This window comes from Pelophylax lessonae (assembly GCF_965119305.1).
Source record: "Pelophylax lessonae genome assembly, chromosome: 7".
NCBI classification, from domain to species: domain Eukaryota; kingdom Metazoa; phylum Chordata; class Amphibia; order Anura; family Ranidae; genus Pelophylax; species Pelophylax lessonae.
Genome location: NC_138774.1, coordinates 220615720 through 220637347, shown reverse-complemented (window position 1 = coordinate 220637347; position 21628 = coordinate 220615720). Strand labels below are relative to the sequence as shown.

General features: G+C 43.6%; 2 protein-coding genes across 2 annotated transcripts in view; one reads left to right on the top strand and one right to left on the bottom strand.

Moving 5' to 3' along the window:
• Positions 1-21628, top strand: part of SPACA9 (sperm acrosome associated 9) — a gene marked incomplete at its 3' end in the record, with an annotated part of 375668 nt that overhangs the window by 136721 nt on the left and 217319 nt on the right. The window lies entirely within an intron of this gene.
• Positions 1-21628, bottom strand: part of AK8 (adenylate kinase 8) — a gene marked incomplete at its 5' end in the record, with an annotated part of 296745 nt that overhangs the window by 131859 nt on the left and 143258 nt on the right. Inside the window, one exon of the mRNA XM_082262784.1 lies at positions 2379-2460. Coding sequence (XP_082118910.1) covers positions 2379-2460 — 82 coding nt within the window. The remainder of the gene's footprint in view (positions 1-2378; positions 2461-21628) is intronic.

The window sequence follows — 21628 nt, the reverse complement described above, 5'->3', positions numbered from 1 at the left end:
TAAGACCTTTAAAGATGTCATCCAGGGTAGCTCCAAATAGGCGATTACCTTGAAAGGGTAAATCAGTCAAGGCCTTTTTCGAAGTCTGGTCCGCAGATCAGCATTTGAGCCAAGAGACACACCGAAGGACCCCTGCCGAAACAGAGAGCCGAGCCACTAGGGGAGCCGCATCCAAAGAGGCATCACAGATAAACTGCAGCCCCTGGACCAGCTAGTCCGCCAGCTCAGCAAGGGCGGGGGGGGGGGGGCTGTTCTCCCTCCAGCACACGGCGTAAAAGCTTAGCCCACTTGGTCAGAGTTTGTGATACAAGGGCAATGGTGAATACTGGCCTCAGTGTCGAAACAGCCAGAGTGTACCTATTGCGGGCCACAGCCTCCGCTTTCCTGTCAGCCGGATCCTTAAAGGCCGGAAACTCTTCAACCGAAATCATGGTTGCCTTGTTCAATCTGGAACCTGGAGGGTCCCCCACCGGTGGAACAGTCTACTTCTTAATAAGGGACTCCTCATAGGGGTAACGCCTAGAATATCGCTTAGGGAACCCAAGGGGACGTTTTGGTTGTTCCCACTCTTTAGCGACAATTTTGTCAAAAGAAGCAGGGAAAGGAAACACCTGTGCCGCTCTAGATGGCTTGTGAGTGCCAAAGGGAACCTGCACCTCCGTCACAGCTGCAGCTGCCTCCTCCATCTTCAAGGTCTCACGCACCGATACAATCAGTGCATCTACCAGCGCCTTTTCGTGCGTTGTTGCAGACATGGAGGAATCATCCTCACTTTTTGAGGATTCCGAGCACGTGGTTTCAGACCCAGCAGGGTGACCACGTCCGCGGCGGCCGAATCAGATTCAGGATCTGATGAGACAAATGAGGCAGGGGAAGGTGGGGGGGGGCGCTTTTTGCTAGTACGTCAGCCAAGTCAGCCAAAAGCCACCTCCACCTGGGAAAGAAAGGACTCCAGGACTGTCGTCAGTGCATGGATGGATGGTTGGGACCTGGAGGGCCCTGCAGCCTCAGAGGGGGGACCAGGTGGGGAAATGTGCTCCAAAGACTCCATAAGTCGCCAGGGGGACCCCACAAAAAAGGTGTAAAATACTGCAAGGGACAACCCCCACCACGCTGGCAGCACCACCCGGTCGCCAGGCACAAAACACCAAGCGATCCTCAGCAGAAAGAGAGAGAACCCCACCAGACTCACCACCAAGGAGAAATAGGCACCTGCAGCCACCAGGATAATCTGCACTCCACATGCGGCGATCAGGAAGTGAAAGGATCCAGGAGTCAGCACCAGGGGATGAGGAGGGCTCCCAGGAGGGATCCCTATGTCTCAAGGACAGACCCAGGCAGGACAGGGGGCCCTGGCAGGAGCTCCCACCAGGTACAACCCCCCCCCCAGCACAGCAGATCATCTGGTCGCAAGGGGCGCACCCCCTAGCCCCTATCACCAGTATAGTGCCCTGCCCCGAACCCCAGGAGATGGACCAGACCACCCAATCAGCCCCAGCATAAGTGGAGGGAGGGGCGGACAGATTAAAGGGGGTGCCTGACAGGAAGGAGGGGAACCCAGGGGTCCGACCGTCCCAAGGAGGAGCCCACGTCCACCCCAAAACCCTCCAGGGGGAGAGGGGAGACAGCTACTCCAGACAGAACCCCTCTCCATAGAAATGGGGGCTGTCGGCCCGAAGTAACGCTGAGACTTTGGCTGAGACCCAGTCATATGCGACCTCACGAGGCCTTTCACTCGCAGGCCAGCCCCCATCCAGTGGGGCTATGTTGCGGCCGTCCTAGCACGAAGCTGAGGTCTGCGTGCACTGGCTGGCCAGACTGGGGTGACCACTGGATCTAGATAATCCAGCCCGTCGCCAAGTCTGGCAGTTGATTGTAGATCTCACAGGAAAAGTCCAGAAGAAAAAAATTCTATCTAAAAAGAAAAACATTGTCAGGACCAGAGATCCCAGCAAGGAACTAGGTCATTACTCCTGACCAGGCAGAAAAAAACTGAGTACCTATAGCAGGGAGAGGGAGGATACGCCCTGGGGCTGCCCATAGGCGTAGCCATATTCTTTTTCTGCCTAGTGTACTACTCCTGTAGGGGGCAGTATAACTCAATGGTTATGAAGATCAGGAGCTGTGTCCGTCAATGAACGAAAGAGAAAGATAATTTTTTGATTAAACAGTCCCATTTAGTGCAATCATTCTCTCAAAGATACCACTCTCTCAACAAAATGATCTTTACAGTGAAAGAGCGCTGCATGCATGGCCAGCATTAACTCTTTGTGATATTCTAAAATCAAACTTTGGGGTCCTTCTATGCTACAGATATAACAAGATTGCTTAATTCTACAAATGAACACTTTGAACAGGCATATGGCAAAAGAACTCACCGACATGACTAGGAGACGAGCCATTCATCTGCAGCAGTAAGCCCTGATCTCTTGTGCGGGGAAACCCCTCCAGGACCCAGCCCTAAAATCAGAAATAAAATCCCGGTCAGGCCTTGTAAGTTAATTCAGAGGGGATGTGATTTGCAGGACATAGAGGAAGAATTAACAGTAGGAACAGTACTCAATTACAGTGGGTGACAGCATGAAAACTTGAATCCAGTAGGATTTATTTTAATTTAGTAATAAACTTTTTAAACATATATTTCTCATGTTAATGTGTGTATACATTTTTTGGGTCCCTATATATATATATATATATATATATATATATATATATATAAATAAAAAATATAAAGCATCAGTTTAGAAATGTATATATAAAACAAAAATTGACCAAAACTTTAGGGCCTATCCACACTATGGCATTAATGCGCGTTACATGCATGCACCCCAGTGCCCCATGCTGATAGATGTGCATGTGGGCTGCGTGGCCAAAAATGGTACAAACACATTTTTAGTTAGTTGAGCAGCCCAGTCAAAAAAAAAGGCTGCCATAATACAACACACATTAACGTGCATGTGCTAAAGCACCAAAGTAGTATGATCGGGCCCCTATATAGTTACATAGTAGGTAAGGCTGAATAAAGACAACAGTCCATTGAGTTCAACCTGTGTAGGTGTATGCGTGTCAGTGTCGATAATCATTTTCCATATCCCTGTATGTTGTGTTCTTTAAGATGCACATCCAAGAGTCTTTTAAAAATATCAATACTCCACCACTTGTGGAAGAGAGTTCCATATTCCACATTCTTACCCCACTGACAGTAAAAAACCCCTGCGCAGCTTAAGGCTAAATGCTTCTCCTCCAATCTCATTGTGTGGTCCTGTGTCCTCTTACACCCCCTGAGAGTGAATAGCTTTTTTCCTATGCTGGGATCACCATTGAGGTATTTGTAAATCGCTATCAAGTCCCCTCTCAAGAATCTTTTCTCCAGCTAGAAAAAATGTAGTGCTTGTAGTCGGTCTTCATATTTGAGTTCCTCCAGTCCCCTTATTGATTTATTTGCCCTTCTTTGGACTCTCTCCAGCTCCAGCACATTCTTTCTGAGGACTGGTGACAAGCACTGGATGGAATACTCCAGATGTGGCCGGACCAGAGTTTTATAAAGTCGCAGGATTATAGTTTTACCTCTGGAGTATATCCCCTTTTTTATGCATGCTAATAGTCTACTGGCTTTGCTTGCTGCAGCTTGACATTGCATGCTATTGCTCAGTCTGTCTTCCTCTAGGACCCCCAGATCTTTCTCCATCCTTGACTCCCCCAGAGATTCTCCCCCCAGTGAGTAGTCTGTATTTATGTTTGCCTTTAGGTAGAAACTGTTAATCCCTTTCTGATTTACCAAGTGGCCAAGCATGGAACAAGGTGTTAAAATCTCAAAAAATACATTTAAGGCAAATTCTAGAACAACTCTAAATAGCAAGTGTAAGATCACTGGCCACAATGAGTAGGGTCTAGATATCTAGTAATAACTTTTTTATGCATATATTTTTCATGTTGAAGTGTGTATACATTTTTTGGGGCCCCTCCATGTAATAGCACAGAACATAAAAGTATATAAAAAGCCAATCACTATAAATTCACACAAGCTTTAACGTAATAACCTTATACCAAAAGTCAATTTCAATACTTTAAAATTTGCAGTGTTTATTCTAAAAACACCTGGTGATCCTGCCATGAAGGCCTGTGCATTTCCTGTTTCAGGGTGACAACATTCTGTCCCCGTCTCTCCATTGTAATTCTGTGTCGTCATCCTGTCACACAGGTTTTAAATGAAGAGTATGTACTGAACACACAAGGGTACATACAAGTGATGTGGTTTTCAACACAAATTGCACAAGTATAGTCCACTGTTATCACTATAAGGAAACTGGCCTTAAGAAATGTCATGCAGCTGCAGTGCATGTAGACAAGAAGAGGCTGCAGAAGATCAGCATCATTTTTTTGCCTTCCTCTGGATCAACTTCTGTATAGGTACCTGCCCCTACTTCCGTATTGATTGTCTTGGTGCATCCACCAGAGGTTCTGCTCCCCCTTTCCCTCAACCTTCTGGGACAGGCCTTCTGTCATAGGTCCCAGAGGCCTGCAGGACCATTCACAAAGCGCAGCCGGCTGGGAAGGAATCATAGCAAGGTGCCAACAGTAAACATGCTGGCCCTGGGGACCTGAAGACCGGAGAAGAACTGGTTTGGGTGAGGATCCCTGGACAGATGAGTGTACTACATTATTTGGAGCTGCTGACTTAAATTTTTTTTTTTTTTTGAACAGGGCGAAGAATCACTTTAATGTCTGCCGAGTTTAGCACAATTGGCATTACAGGGAGTCTGTTTTCTGAGTCAGGCCTGATCAGGCTCAGAGTACCTACACCGTAGCACTGAACAGAAAGCACAACCTGCATATGCAATTAGCAATAATGCTGCTCCAGGCATATTTAAAGAAGTAGTAAGCTCTCAAAGTGTATTTTACCTACAGGTATGTGTATAATAAAGATTGCCTGTAGGTAAAATGATTATTTCAGTTTAGGAGATATTCTAGGGAGCAGCAGCCGGTGACATCACTGGTACATGCGCTCTGAAGGAAGGGCATACCCGTGCCATTCCTCCAGAGCCCTGTGCCCTGGCACCCGCGTGCATGGGCGGGAGTGGTGACGTAATCACAGCTGAGACATTCAAGCGGATGCAACCTGCAAACCTGGAAGACCGGGTGAAGTAGGAAGCCTCTGCAGTGGTGATAGTACACCGCTGGAGGGCTTTGTTTCAAGGTAGATCTCTCATAATGTATGCAATGCACACTAGCACATTATGGATTTAGCTTGCAGGGTTTGTACTTTTTTGTTTTTTAATGCCTTTACTACTGATTTAAAGCATATCTATGGTCAAAATTGAAAATAATTATATTCACTTCCACACTGGCTTTCAATTATTTCTAGCCTACTCCTAGTATACTGAACAATCTTAAAGTTTGTAAACTTATTTTGAAGATCCCCACACATTTACTTCTGTGGATTCTATGACCTGTGGGCACTGCTGTGTCACACATTTCCCAGAGTCTGCCTTCTAAACTACAGAGGTGCTGAGAGGAGTTTCAGGAGGCGGAGTCAGTACAGGAATTGCTGATTGTAGACAACAAGGTACCATGGGATATGTAGTCCTTAGAAATGGAAAGTAAACAGCAGAGGAGAAGCTACAAAGCATGCAGGGAAACCAGGAATTTGTGCAACACGAAAGGAGATTTTCCAAGTAAGCTTATATTGGATTGTCAATCTATAATATAATAATAGTTATTATATTATTGATATATACACAGTATCTCACAAAAGTGAGTACACCCCTCACATTTTTGTAAATATTTTATTAAACCTTTTCATGTGACAACACTGAAGAAATTATACTTTGCTGCAATCAAAAAGTAGTGAGTCCACAGCTTGTATAACAGTGTAAATTTGCTGTCCCCTCAAAATAACTCAACTAACAGCCATTAATATCTAAACTGCTGGCAACAAAAGTAAGTACACCCTTAAGTGAACATGTTCAAACTGGGCCCAATAAGCCATTTTCCCTCCCTATTGTCATGTGACTCGTTAGTGTTACAAGGTCTCAGGTGTGACCAGTGACCAGTATGAGAGAGGGAGAGTGATAACACCAAATTTCACACACCTGCTCCCCATTCACACCTGAGACCTTGTAAAAGGCTAATTGGACATTTTCACTTAGGGGTGTACTCACTTTTTTTGCCAGCGATTTAGACAAATATGGCTGTGTGTTGAGTTATTTTGAGGGGACAGCAGATTGACACTGTTATACAAGCTGTACACTCACTACTTTATATTGTAGCAAAGTGTAACTTCTTCAATGTTGTCACATAAAAAGGTATAATAAAATATTTACAAAGATGTGAGGGTGTACTCACTTTTGTGAGATACTGCATACATATTTATACACTATATTGTCAAAAGTATTGGGGGTGCCTGCCTTACAAGCACTCAAACTTTAATGGCATCCCAATCTTGGTCCATAGGGTTCAATACTGAGTTGGCCCACCCTTTGCATCTATAACAGCTTCAACTCTTCTGGGAAGGCTGTCCACAAGGTTTAGGAGTGTGTCTATGGGAATGTTTGACCATTCTTCCAGTAGCGCATTTGTGAGGTCAGGCACTGATGTTGTTCTATTGGGTTGAGGTCAGAAATCTGTGTAGGCCGGTCAAGTTCCTCCACTACAAACGTACTCATCTATGTCTTTATGGACCTTGCTTTGTGCACTGGTCCAAATCATTTGGTTGAGGGGGGGGGATTATAGTGTGGGGTTGTTTTTCAGGGGTTGGGCTTGGCCCCTTAGTTCCAGTGAACGGAACTCTTAAGGCGCCAGCATATCAACACAATTATGGACAATTTCATGCTCCCAACTTTGTGGGAACAGTTTCGGGATGGCCCCTTTCTGTTCCAACATGACTGCTCACCAGTGCACAAAGCAAGGTCCATAAAGACATGGATGAGCGAGTTTGGAGTGAAGGAACTTGACTGGCCTGCACAGAGCCCTGACCTCAACTTAAGAGAACACCTTTGGGATGAACTAGAGTGGAGACTACGAGCCAGGCCTTTTTGTCCAACAATAGTGCCTGACCTTACAAATGTGCTTCTGGAAGAATGGTCAAACATTCCCATAGACACACTCCTGAACCTTGTGGACAGCCTTACCAGAAGAGTTGAAGATGTTTGCTGCAAAGGGTGGGCCAACTCAATATTAAAACCTACGTACTAAGACTGGGATGCCATTAAACTTTTCATGTGCATGTAAAGGCAGGCATTACAATACTTTTGACAATATAGCGTGTGTGTGTGTATATATATATATATATATATATATATATATATATATATATATATATAGTTTAAATCATCATTACAATGCCGATGCTATGTAATTAAAGTGTATGCTGTAGCTATAGAACTCCTTTAAACTATATACAGACGGTACCTGGATTACATACATCCGAAATACAAACAACTCCTATTTACAAATGGAAACAACAGGAAGTGAGAGGAAGTCTACCCCTAGGAAGGGAAATTCACTTCTGTAACAGTTATTATGGGAAAAAAGTGTCTCCATTGAAGCTTTATCACCTATCTTTGTTTCCATAACAACCCATAATTTTCTAAATCCAATTGTCATAGGGACAGAAAGTGAGGTGAAACCTGATGAACAGGGGCACAGACAGCAAAACAAATGTACAACTAAAAAATGTACCTGTTCCGAATTCAACTACAGACCTACAAACCTACAGACCCTATCTTGTTTGTAACCCATTGACTGCCTGTACAAGCTTTTAAAATATTAAAACACTATGACAAATACAGTCGTTTACACATTGATCTCCTTCACATAAAAAAAAGGTTAAAAAAATTCTAGCTTTGAAGATGTCAACATGTGAATTGTGCCAGCAGAATCCAAAGCCATCCATAGCCAAAATATCCGTCTTAGGTAGACTATGCATTTAAACCGATGAGAAGAGCGCTTCTAAATCTCGTTCCGCTCAATACCGTGGCGCCATTTCCAAACCACCCCTGCCGAAAAACACGCAGCTACTTATGGGGTAAGTCTGAGCTGAACTTTCACAGCTAGAAGAATCTGAAAACAAATACAGTTTTTCAGGATAAATAACGCCACGAGGCGCGGGCGGTACAACAATTACAGGGGAAGCGCGCTGCAATTTGCTTTAAGGAAACATAACCTGCCTCGCTGAGATCTCATGCATATTAAACGCCACGCAGGGCTGCTAGTGATTATTTTTTGTATATTTTAGGTATTTCCTGGGGTCTTGGGTACACAAGCGCACAAATAAAGAGAGAATCAATCAATTCTTTAATTAGAATATATTATGTGGCGTCTTGACACATCACAGCCGAGCGTCGATTCCACCGCGGAGCCGCGTGCTTTGTTCAGAACAGGTTAATTGATATTCTGATGCACTTTACTCCTCTGGCTGGTGCTGGCTTCGAACCCCCAGTGGTTTGCTTCTGTTTTATCCCACATCAAAAAAGCGTATGCTGGGGGCGCCCTCAGCACAGCTCTGAGCTGGAGGCCTGAACAGCTGCGCGGAGCCCGCGATCACAGGAGGGACAAGCTTCTAGCAGATGTCACAGATAAAATGAAATCTGAGCCTTATAAATATATATGTGGACAGTCATAGGGCAGAAGAGGCTAGGGATACATACATAGACAAGACAGGGATGACAAACAGACTTCCTTATGTACTTAGATTCCGCTGCACTGGTAATGAGGACCAGGTAATTGTATGCAGGCATCTTACATGTTTTTTTGTGCTTTAAACATCTTCATTTTATAGTTAACCCTGAAATTATTGCGCAGTAAAGGCGTGCTCCAGTCAATGTGGAAATTTCACCCTCGAAATTCCTACAGGGGGAGCGGCTTACCTGCTCCGGGATTCTGTTTTCCCCTTGGCAGAGCCGCGGAGCAAAAGGCCAACCCACAGCCTATTACACTGTTCTGCAAATGCCACCACTCGAGCCTTAAAATATACGGGCCAGGTATAATTAAACCAAGCCTATTTTAATGTACAAGTCATATATTTCTACCAAGTTCACACTGCTAGATATATCAGCTTGTTAACGCAAATAGCCAAACATGCCCTATCTTCATAAAATCATACTGGCAAGGAAATAACCTTTTTCAAATTGTCTACTATTTTAATACTATGATTTTTCTACTATTTTTATTTTATTTTATTTATTTTTATTTTATTTTTATTTATTATTTTCTTTTATTTATTTTTTTATTTCAATTTTTTTTATTAATAATCTATTATTATTATTTTCTACTTATTATTTTCTACTATTTTTCAGATTGTCAACTATTTTAACCACTTTACCACCGGAGGATTTTGCTGTCTTACGTCCAGGCCACTTTTTGCGATTAGGCGCTGTGCGACTTTAACTGACAATTGCGCGGTCGTGCAACACCGTACCCAAACTAAATTTACGTCCTTTTTTTCCCACAAACAGAGCTTTCTTTTGGTGGTATTTGATCACCTGTGCGATTTTTACTTTTTGCGCTATAAACAAAAAAAGAGCGTTTATTTTGAAAAAAATAACAATATTTTTAACATTTTTTTATATGAAATTCCCCCCCCCCAAAAAATGTAAAAATCTAAATTTTTTAAAATTTTTGGCCAATTTGTTTTCTGCTACCTATGTTTGGTAAAAAAAATCACAATAAGCGTATTTTGATTGGTTTGCGCAAAAGTTATTGCGTTTACTAAGGGAAAGATTTCTGTCATTTTTGGTGTTTTTTTTTTTAACGAGTAATGGCGGCGATCTGCGTTTTTTTTTGCAGGACTGCGACATTGCGGCAGACAGATCGGACCCTTGACTGACATTTTTGACACTTTTGGGGTTACCAGTGACATTACTGCAGTAATCAGTGCTATAAATATGCACTGTTACTGTAAAAATGACACTGGCAGGGAAGGGGTTCATTTTATTGGAGAGGGAGGGGTTAATGTATGCCTGGTGCTTACTGACTTGTGTGGGGGGAGGTGACTGAGTGAGTCAGGGACAGATCGGATGTTCAGCTATGCTGAACCCTGCAATCTGTCACTGTCTGTCACTTAGGAGATCCGCCCGTTCTGTTTACACAGGCGGGCGGATCTCCAAACTAGATTCCCCGACGATCGGGGAAGAGCAGCGGCGATCGCCGCCACTCCTCCCCTGGCCCGACTCCCGCTGTGAATGAAAACAGCGGGAGCGCGCCTCAGGCGGCGCGCGAGCACCGCCTACAGGGGGAGGAGTCCAGCGATACAACTGATGTCCTTTTTTCCCACAAATACACATTTTTTTGGTGGTATTTGATCACCTCTGTGGTTTTCCTTTTTTGCGCTATAAACAAAAAAACAGCGGCAATTTTGAAAAAAAAAAAAATATATATATATATATAATTTTTACTTTCTGCTTTAAAACATCCCAATAAATAAATAAATAAATCCCAATAAATTTTTTTTTAAAATGTAGTATACGGTGTTTGTATGTATTGACGTTATTTGTGTATTGAAATTAATAAAAAACAAGCTTTAAAAAAAAAAAAAATCTAATTTTTTTATCAGTTTAGGCCAATTTGTATTCTGCTGCATATTTTTGGTAAAAAAAAATCCCAAAAAGTGTATAATAATTGGTTTGCGCAAAAGTTATAGCATTTACAAACTAAGGGATGGATTTATGGACTTTTTATTTTTTTACATTTTTTTATTAGTAATGGCGGCGTTCAACGATTTTTATTGGGACTGCGACATTGTGGCGGACAAACCTGACATTAAGTGACACTTTTTGGGGACCAGTGATATTAATACATCAGTGCTAAATAATATGCACTGTGACAAACTGAGAGACTGGAATTCGCCCCTCCCAAGGGGCGTTCTTAAAGACCAAAAACAATCAGCTATGAGTGGTAACCGGGATCTACGGGATAAAGCTGTGGACAGGCACAAGTCAGGAGATGGATACATAAAAAAAATGTCAAAGGCTTTAGAAGCCTAGTGAAGTCTATTATTAAAGGGGATCTTCACTGCATCTGAAGACCACAAACCAAAAACACTATTCATTCATTTTTAATATTCAAACCAAGCTCCCCCAGTGCCGGTTCACACTGATGCAATCACAGAGATCGCTTGTAATTCGGAGTGCACTGCTCCTAAAATTACATGCAATGTCTGTGCAGTGCAAATTCAGCCATACAGTTTGTATGGCTAAATTTGCACCGCAATCACAGTGAACAAGCACAGGACCCTTTTTTTGGTCAGCAGAATCGGTGGTTCACACCAGTGCGATTCGATTCTGTGCGAACTGTCAGATCGCACTGCGATATGCGATCTGAGCTGGGGGTGTCGTTAACTTTGAATTGACACCCCCAGCGTATCGCATATGGCAGTGTGAACTGCCTGTGATGCGGATGCGATGCGGGAACACGCAGATACATTCGCAGTGTTCCCGCATCGCATCAGTGTGAACCGGCACTGAGTGACACAAATCACTCGGTAATATGTCCACAAAAGTCCTTTAAAGGACTGGTATAGGTGTACTATTGTTTAGTGTGCAGTATAAGGGGTGTAATATACTTTCTAATATAGAAAGCATATTATAGTGTATTTGGGTACTGCAGAAATTTTGCCTCTTTCGCTGCGTTAACTCTGCTACACACAGTGACAAAAGTTACTAGAAAATATTTTTCATAACTGGTGTAATAAACCAGTGGCCCCCCAAAACGACAGATTGAAGCGGGGTGTTATATAACAATATACTTTCATAATAGTGTATTTGGGTACTGCAGAAATTTTGCCTCTTTCGCTGCGTTAACTCTGCTACACACAGTGACAAAAGTTACTGGGAAATTTTTTTTATAACTGGTTTGATATACCAGTGGCCCCCAAAAGGACAGATTGAAGCGGGGTGTTATATACCTTCTTCCACATATACTGCGCTTCTTTTGAGACTTTTTCACAGGTTCATTTAAAAAATTACAGGCAGAGGAAGAGGCAGGCCCTTCTGCAGGGGTGGTAGGGGTAGGGCAGGAGCACCAGGCCGGAGCCAAAGTGGGAAGTTGCAGAAGGTACAACCAGACTTGGTTGAGTGGCTCACTCAGCCTTCCTCTTCTGCACCTTCCGCATCCTCTCTATCTGCACCCTCTTTGCTCTCTGCTGTGTGCACCCCCAAAGACACCACCACCACCACCATATACCCTCCGCTTGAGTCACAGGAATTATTTTCCGATCCATCACAAGACATTTACGATGTGCAGCCATTCTTGGCATCGGATCAGGAAGAGGAGGTAGCAACAGCCGCCACTCAGCACTCTGACGACAGTACCCAGATCAGCCAAAAGAGGTTGGTCCCCACTGTTGCTGCCTACTCCGAGATCTCTAATGTTACACCCGCTTCAATCTGTCGTTTTGGGGGGCCACTGGTCTATCACACCAGTTATGCTGCACAATACAAATCCACTATAATATGCTTTCTATATTCATCCAGCATTGCGATTTCCTCATCTTCCTGCTCCTGCTCCTCGACAGCTTGATCAATGACACGATGCAATGCACGCTCCAGAAAGAAGGCTTAAGGTGCGATGTCACTGATGGCGCCCTGGCTGCGACTGACCAGTTTGGTGATCTCATCAAATGGCCGCAGAAGTCTGCATGCATCGCGCATGAGCAGCCACTGGTGCGGTGAAAAAAACCCAAGCTCTCCAGAACCTGTCCTGCCGCAGAGTTCGTACAGGTAGTTGTTAACTGCACGTTTCTGCTGGAGCAGTCTATCAAGCATATACAAGGTTGAGTTCCATTGCGTCGGGCAGTCACAAATAAGACGTCTGACTGGCAGGTTGTGTCACCGCTGAATGTCAGCAAGGCGAGCCATGGCTGTGTAAGATCTTCTGAAATGGACCGAGATTTTCCTGGCCTGCCGCAAGACGTCCTGGACCCCAGGGTATTTGACAATGAATTGCTGCACGACCAAGTTCAGGACGTGTGCCATGCATGGCATGTGTGTAATTTTGCCCTGTTTCAGCACGCTCAGCAGATTAGCACAGTTGTCGCACACCACTTTACCATACCAACTGTCAAAAGATTTATGTCATTTTTATTAAATTTTTTTTTTTTTACTAGTAATGACAACGATTTGCGATTTTTAGCGGGACTGCGACATTGCGGCGGACAGATAGGACCCCTAACTGACATTTTTGACACTTTTTGGGGTACCAGTGACATTACTACAGTAATCAGTGCTAAAAATATGCACAGTTACTGTAATAATGACAATGGCAGGGAAGGGGTTAACCTAGTGGGTGATCAAAGGGTTAAGTGTGAGCCTAGGGGAGTGTTTACTAACTGTATGGGGGTTGGGCTTGTGAAATGAACATAGAGACCTGTGATCCTATATAGAAGGATCAGAGGAGCTCTGTGATCATTGCAGAGAGAAGAACGGTCAGCTGTGTTTACAACAGCTGACAGTCCTTCTCTCTCAGCAGGTAGCAATCGCGGGTGGCCGGCGCCAATCAGTGCCCCCAGCCCCGTGCATTGGCATCCCTGCTGCCTAGTGGGGGCGGGAGCGCGCTGATGATGGCGCACTCGCCCCCCAGCACCACCGCGTGACCGATGTAGTATTACATCGTTTCAAGCAGCCAAGCCAGCCTGCCGCAGTAAGACTGCGGCGGACGGACGGCAAGTGGTTAACGGCTGTCCTTTCGATATGGGACTGGATGTGGGAGACTTTAGGATTCCCTCTCCTCCTCCACTTTATTCTCACGTTGGGGGACTGGTGGGAACTCAATCTGCATCAACGCCACGGCTTTCACGCCGTGCGCGTGGCGTCACTTGTTGCCCCTGGCGCTGGTGCGCTGTTTTTCATCTGTGTACTGTATCAGGGGGGGACCTCCTTGGCGCCGAGTGTCGAGCGAATATAGCTGCTCAGGCGCTTCCAGGTTGAGCACTCACTTTCCAGTGGGGACCCCACTCCCATGGTAGTCCATGCACCATTGTTTGTGTTGTCTTCATGCTGCTGGCCACTGCCACAGCTCTCAGAGATGGGTCCCCCAACCATGTCTTCGGCTCCCAGCACCCCATTTGGAACCTATAGCTGACATGTCAGAAACCAGGGGGGATTCTCCCCCCTTTCCTCTTCCTTCCCCTCTCTTTCTTTGTATTAAACATCAGACTACATATATATGCACTTTATTGCAGATACAAGTACAGTGATACCCCCGGTTCACGAACGCTTCTGTTCACAAACGCTTCTGTTCACGAACAGAAAAGTTCATAAAAATATGCTCCGGTTCACAAACTCCGCTTCGGTTCACGAACAGGAGCCGTGGCCATTTTAATGCTATTTCCAGGCTGTCACATGGTCGTGACTTCCTGTAGGAAGATCGTGGAGAGAAGAAGAGACACAGAAAGAAGTACTGTGAGTACTGTGAAGACACTTTTTGCTTTTTGGTGTGCTTTTTAGCACATACAGTACTGTACTGTACAATACTGTACAGTACTACTGTACAATACTGTACTTACTGTATTGTATTTCACAGCCTCCCACCTGCCTTCCTCCATGCCAGAAGTCATCTCAAGCAAGGTTAGTGTTCTCTCTTTATACATTACTATACTGTACTAATGTGTATTGTAATTTGTTTCATATTTTTGTGCTTCAAAAACCCCCCAAAAAAAAGGTCAGAACGGATTAACCGGATTTACATTGAACCCTGTGGGAAACAATTCGGTTCGTGACCAGAGTCAGTTCACGAATTATGTTCGTGAACCGAGGTATCACTGTATACTGTATGTACCCTGCATTGGCTCCTGATGAGTGGAAAGAACCCATGAAACGCGTAGACCCCATTTTGATGTTACGCTATTACTACCATCTGATTAAATTACTTGCTTTTACAATTATGATCCATCAATGTATACAGCTGCAAGAAAAAGTATGTGAACCCTTTGGAATGATATGGATTTCTGCACAAATTGGTCATAAAATGTGATCTGATCATCATATATGTCACAACAATAGACAATACTAGTCTGCTTAAACTAATAACATACAAATAATGAAATGTTGCCATGTTTTTATTGAACACACCATGTAAACATTCACAGTGCAGGTGGAAAAAGTATGTGAACCCCTAGACTAATGACATCTCCAAGAGCTAATTGGAGTGAGATGTCAGCCAACTGGAGTCCAATCAATGAGATGAGATTGGAGGTGTTGGTTACAGCTGCCCTGCCCTATAAAGACACACACACCAGTTCTGGGTTTGCTTTTCACAAGAAGCATTGCCTGATGTGAATGATGCCTCGCGCAAAAGAGCTCTCAGAAGACCTACGATTAAGAATTGTTGACTTGCATAAAGCTGGAAAGGGTTATAAAAGTATCTCCAAAAGCCTTACTGTTCATCAGTCCACAGTAAGACAAATTGTCTATAAATGGAGAAAGTTCAGCACTGCTGCTACTCTCCCTAGGAGTGGCCGTCCTGTAAAGATGACTGCAAGAGCACAGCGCAGACTGCTCAATGAGGTGAAGAAGAATCCTAGAGTGTCAGCTAAAGACTTACAAAAGTCACTGGCAAATGCTAACATCCCTGTTAGCGAATCTACAATACGTAAAACACTAAACAAGAATGGATTTCATGGGAGGATACCACAGAGGAAGCCACTGCTGTCCAAACATAATATTGCTGCACGTTTACAGTTTGCACAAGAGCACCTGGATGTTCAACAGCAGTTCTGGCAAAATATTCTGTGGACAGTTGAAACCAAAGTTGAGTTGTTTGGAAGAAACACACAACACTATGTGTGGCGAAAAGAGGCACAGCACACCAACATCAAAACCTCATCCCAACTGTGAAGTATGGTGGTGGGGGCATCATGGTTTGGGGCTGCTTTGCTGTGTCAGGGCCTGGACAGATTGCTATCATCGAAGGAAAAATGAATTCCCAAGTTTATCAAGACATTTTGCAGGAGAACTTAAGGCCATCTGTCTACCAGCTGAAGTTCAACAGAAGATGGGTTGTTGCAACAAGACAATAACCCAAAGCATAGAAGTAAATCAACAACAGAATGGCTTAAACAGAAGAAAATACGCCTTCTGAAGTGGCCCAGTCAGAGTCCTGACCTCAACCCGATTGAGATGCTGGGGCATGACCTCAAGAAAGCGATTCACACCCGACATCCCAAGAATATTTCTTAACTGAAACAGTTCTGTAAAGAGGAATGGTCAAGAATTACTCCTGACCGTTGTGCACGTCTGATCTGCAACTACAGGAACCGTTTGGTTGAAGTTATTGCTGCCAAAGGAGGTTCAACCAGTTATTAAATCCAAGGGTTCACATACTTTTTCCACCTGCACTGTGAATGTTTACATGGTGTGTAAAATAAAAACATGGCAACATTTCATTCTTTGTGTGTTTTTAGTTTAAGCAGACTGTGATTGTCTATTGTTATGACTTAGATGATGATCAGATCACATTTTATGACCAATTTGTGCAAAAATCCATATCATTACAAAGGGTTCACATACTTTTTCTTGCAGCTGTACATATATTTTTTTTATATCATTTAGAGAGGTCTAGTTTACTAACTAACACCACCCACACCATGGTGGTGCAGCGATATGTATATACAGTATCTCACAAAAGTGAGTACATCCCTCACATTTTTATAAATATTTTGTTATATCTTTTCATGTGACAACACTGAAAAAATTACACTTTTGCTACAATGTAAAGTAGTGAGTGTACAGCTTATATAACAATGTACATTTGCTGTCCCCTCAAAACAACTCAACACACAGCCATTAATGTCTAAACTGCTGGCAACAAAAGTGAGTACACCCCTAAGTGAAAATGTCCAAATTGGGCCCAAAGTGTCAATATTTTTTTTGGCCACCAATATTTTCCAGCACTGCCTTACACCTCTTGGGCATGAAGTTCACCAGAGCTTCACAGTTTCCCACTGGAGTCCTCTTCCATTCCTCCATGACAACATCAAGGAGCTGGTGGATGTTAGAGACCTTGCGCTCCTCCACCTTCCATTTGAGGATGCTCCACAGATGCTCAATAGGGTTTAGTTCTGGAGACATGCTTGGCCAGTCCATCACCTTTACCCTCAGCTTCTTTAGCAAGGCAGTGGACGTCTTAAGGGTGTGTTTGGGGTCGTTGTCATGTTGGAATACTGCCCTGTGGCCCAGAATCCAAAGTGAGGGGATCATGCTCTGCTTCAGTATGTCAAAGTACATTTTGGCATTTATGGTTCCCTCAATGAACTGTAGCTCCCCAGTGCTGGCAGCACTTATGCAGCCCCAGACCATGACACTCCCACCACCATGCTTGACTGTAGGCAAGACACACTTGTCTTTGTACTCCTCACCTGGTTGCTGCCACACACGCTTGACACCATCTGAACCAAATAAGTTTATCTTGGTCTCATCAGACCACAGGACATGGTTCCAGTCCAGTAATTCCTGTCCTTAGTCTTCTTGTCTTCAGCAAACTGTTTGTGGGCTTTCTTGTGCATTATCTTTAGAAGAGGCTTCCTTCTGGGACAAACAGTCAAGCAGACCAATTTAATGCAGTGTGCGGCCTATGGTCTGAGCACTGACAGGCTGACCCCCCACCCCTTTAACCTCTGCAGTAATGCTGGCAGCACTCATACATCAATTACCCGTGGGGTGTGTCCCTTCCCTCCAATCAACTGTCAGAGCTCTCCTCACTGAGCTCTGCAGAGTGTAGTAACTTCAGCTCTCTGCCCCCTTTTTTCTGACAGCTCAGACAAGCTTTAAAATTCAGCACTTTGAATGTATGTAGAGAAGACAGGTACAACTTATGTAGGAGGATTTGTGTCATCTCTGTGTATCACCTGAGGCCAGCCTCTTCACTGGGTATATGTAAGGGCTTACAATGCCTTTAAGCAATACATCTAGATCACCGACCCACCGATTGGACAATGAAGGAGCAACAGTACTTTGTTCTACTAAGTAATATACAGTATAGCAATCTGCTGTGTACTTGAATCTGCTATGTATATTCAACAGTAATGCAATATCCGTCTTACTATGGAGATGCAAAACTTGTAAAGCAGCTAAGTCCACCAGTCATGGAAGTTTTAGGCATAATTATAATAAATTATTTGTTGAAATGGTTATCACCCACAGATGAAAACAAGGAAGAAAACAATGATTTGGATATCTAAGAGTGAAAATGGGGTGATTTGGTCAGTTGTGAAAAAAACCCTGGAGTGGAAGCCAAGGCAGGTAAAAAACAAGAGCAGTCCCAGACTGACACTGAAGAGGATATTACTGGAGCATTGGCAAAACATGGAGAAAAATAAACTTTTCGGCCAAGAATAAAATCAGATGGTGACAATTTGAAGAAACCATACGCTCCTTCTCAATGTAATGCCAGAATGAAGAGTTTTTGATTCCCATTGGCTTACTTCATCACATCATATTCATTTTAAACTGTAAGACTGCAAGTAAACAAGCACAATACATATAACAATACGGGTTTCTTTTAGTTCATTATAACAGAAGTTTGAAAAAAGAGTTAAAAAAGTGAATAATTTCTGTTTGCAGAGATAACACCAGCTGAGATCCGACCGCTGTGTCGGATTCTTGTAAAGAAAACGCACACAGATACCAAATCAATAACTTGGAGAAATCAGTAACTTGGCATTGTGTTCTACAACACTGAGTATTGAGCTCCTGTCAATATTCAACTAACAGAATTTATTTTCATGTCTAAGACTATACAAGTAACATTATTAAAAGTTTGACAGAGGTGAGTGTTCATGTTAAAGTGAACCTGTGTTTTTGCCTTTGCAGGGTATACATTAATTGTCCCTTGTCTCTATCTGGATCAGCATATGCCCACTATTCTTTTGTTCCCCGCTGCTACATTCAGCTGCTGGGAGTGAGGAAAGAAGATCTGTGTAAGCTCCAAAGTGCTCAGAGCGCCAGAGCTTACACGGGGTTGAGGACTGTATTCTCATCCAGGGCTGGCCCTACCATTTGTCCCACTGGGTCCATTGGACCCAGGCAGCACTTTGAGAGGGGCAGAAAATTGATGCCCAAGATTTTTTTTTCCAGCAGTTCTGTGTGTAATCAGTTTGTGGCGCATTACGGGCGGCATTTCTCCATACCATACTGCCGCCATTAGTGCAAACTGATGAGTAAGGCGGAGGGGGTACTCAATGATGTCAGACATTCACAAAAACAAAATAATACTGGAGTTTGTGGTTTGGAATGGAATATAATGGTATGTCATATAATTGGGCATGTAGACAAGGTGCTGTTGTATATAAATCTGACTTCCTGATGAATTTAATTTTAGTTTTAATTATCATGATATAAAATAAAATTGTGTGGGCCTTTTGGTGGGCGTGATTTTTTTTTTGGGGGAGGGGGGGCAGTATTTCCTCTTCAGCGGTGGAACGCACGCTGACCGCTGCCATGCTACCAATCTACCAGAGGGGAGAATACTCCTTACTGCTGAGGCTCACACATAGCAACTTTGGCGATCTTTCCTGTGCCAGGAGGGCACTCCTTATGTAAGCATCCTCTTTTATTTTGCTTCACATTTTAAAATAAACAGGATTACACTATTGCGGCTTGTTGTTTGCCATTTATACCCTAATTGAGTGAGTGATTCAAGGGACCCTTTCTGGAGGAGTGAGGAGGAGGAGGAGAGTGTGTACCCCAAGGATCTGGAGTGTTTATTGAGCGTTTTAGGTCTGTGTGACCTGCCCACTTCTGGTGAGCTTATTATTTTGTCACAGCTCACAAGGTGGATTACTCTGATTTGAACACACGGTCTTGGATATATTGTGCGGACTCATATACCTGGGATCACTTTGTTGCACTTTCGTTTTGCACTATTGATTATAAATCCACTTTGTAGCACTTATATTTTGTATTATTGATCATAAATCCACATACAAAAATTACACTATTTGTATCCCCTGAGGGAACATTTCCAGCACTGCCTTACCCCTCTTGGGCATGGAGTTTACCAGTGTCACAGGTTGCCACTGGAGTCCTCTTCCACTCCTCCATGATGACCTCACAGAGCTGGTGGATGTTAGAGACCTTGCACTCCTCCTCCTTCTGTTTGAGGATGCTCAATAGGGTTAAGGTCTGGAGACATGCTTGGTTAGACCATAATGTTTACCCTCAGCTTCTTTAGCAGGGCAGTGGTCGTCTTGGAGGTGTGTTTGGGGTCGTTCTAGTTGGAATACTGCCCTGTGGCCCAGTCTCTGAAGTGAGGGGATCATGCTCTGCTTCAGTATGTCACAGTACATGTTGACATTCATGGTTCTCTCAATGAACTGTAGCTCCCCAGTGCCAGCAGCACTCATGCAGCCCCTGACCATGACACTCCCACCACCATGCTTGACTGTAAGCAAGACACACTTGTCTTTGTACTCCTCATCTGGTTGCCGCCACATGCTTGAAACCATCTGAACAAAATTAGTTAATCTTGGTCTTATCAGACCACAGGACATGGTTCCAGTAATCCATGTCCATAGTCTGCTTGTCTTCAGCAAACTGTTTGTGGGCTTTCTTGTGCATCATCTTTACAAGAGGCTTCCTTCTGGGACGACAGCCATGCAGACCAATTTGATGCAGTGTGAGGTGTATGGTTTGAGCACTGACAGGCTGACCCCCCACCCCTTCAATTTCTGCAGCAATACTGGCAGCACTCATACGTCAGTTTCCCAAAGAAAACCTCTGGATATGACGCTGAGCACGTGCACTCAACTTCTTTGGTCGACCATGGCGAGGCCTGTTCTGAGTGAAAGCTGTCCTGTTAAACTGCTGTATGGTCTTGGCCACCATGCTGCAGCTAGGTTTCAGGGTCTTGGCAATCTTCTTTTAGCCTAGGCCATCTTTATGTAGAGCAACAATTCTTTTTTTCACATCCTCAGAGAGTTCTTTGCCATGAGGTGCCATGTTGAACTTCCAGTGACCATTTTGAGAGAGTGAGAGCGATAACACCAAATTTAACACACCTGCTCCCCATTCACACCCAAGACCTTGTAACACTAACAAGTCACAAGACACGGGGGGGAGGATGGCTAATTAGGCCCAATTTGGACATTTTCACTTAGGGGTGTACTCGCTTTTGTTGCCAGCGGTTTAGACATTAATGGCTGTGTGCTGAGTTATTTTGAGGGGACAGCAAATTTACACATTTATTCAAGACGTACACTCACTACTTTACATTGTAGCAAAGTGTAATTTCTTCAGTGTTGTCACATGAAAAGATATAATAAAATATTTACAAAAATGTGAGGGGTGTACTCACTTTTGTGAGATACTGTATATATATATATATATATATATATATATATATATATATATATATATATAATGTTTAAAGTCTGATAGACATATAATCGGGTTGTAGCACCTTACCTTGTGGAGTTATATAGGCTAAAGGATACAGACAGGATCCTGCCCCTCAATCATGTTTAGACATGCATTATTCAAGCAAAGTCTGAACAAATCAATAAGCCCAATTCACAAAAATTTACACTAGGAAAAAGAGCTTTATTTTCAACTATGTGACTGTAATTTTCTAATTGCATTGGACTCCTCTTAAAAGAACTGTCTAAAATCAAAAATGTTACATTGGTGTTTAGCTTTAT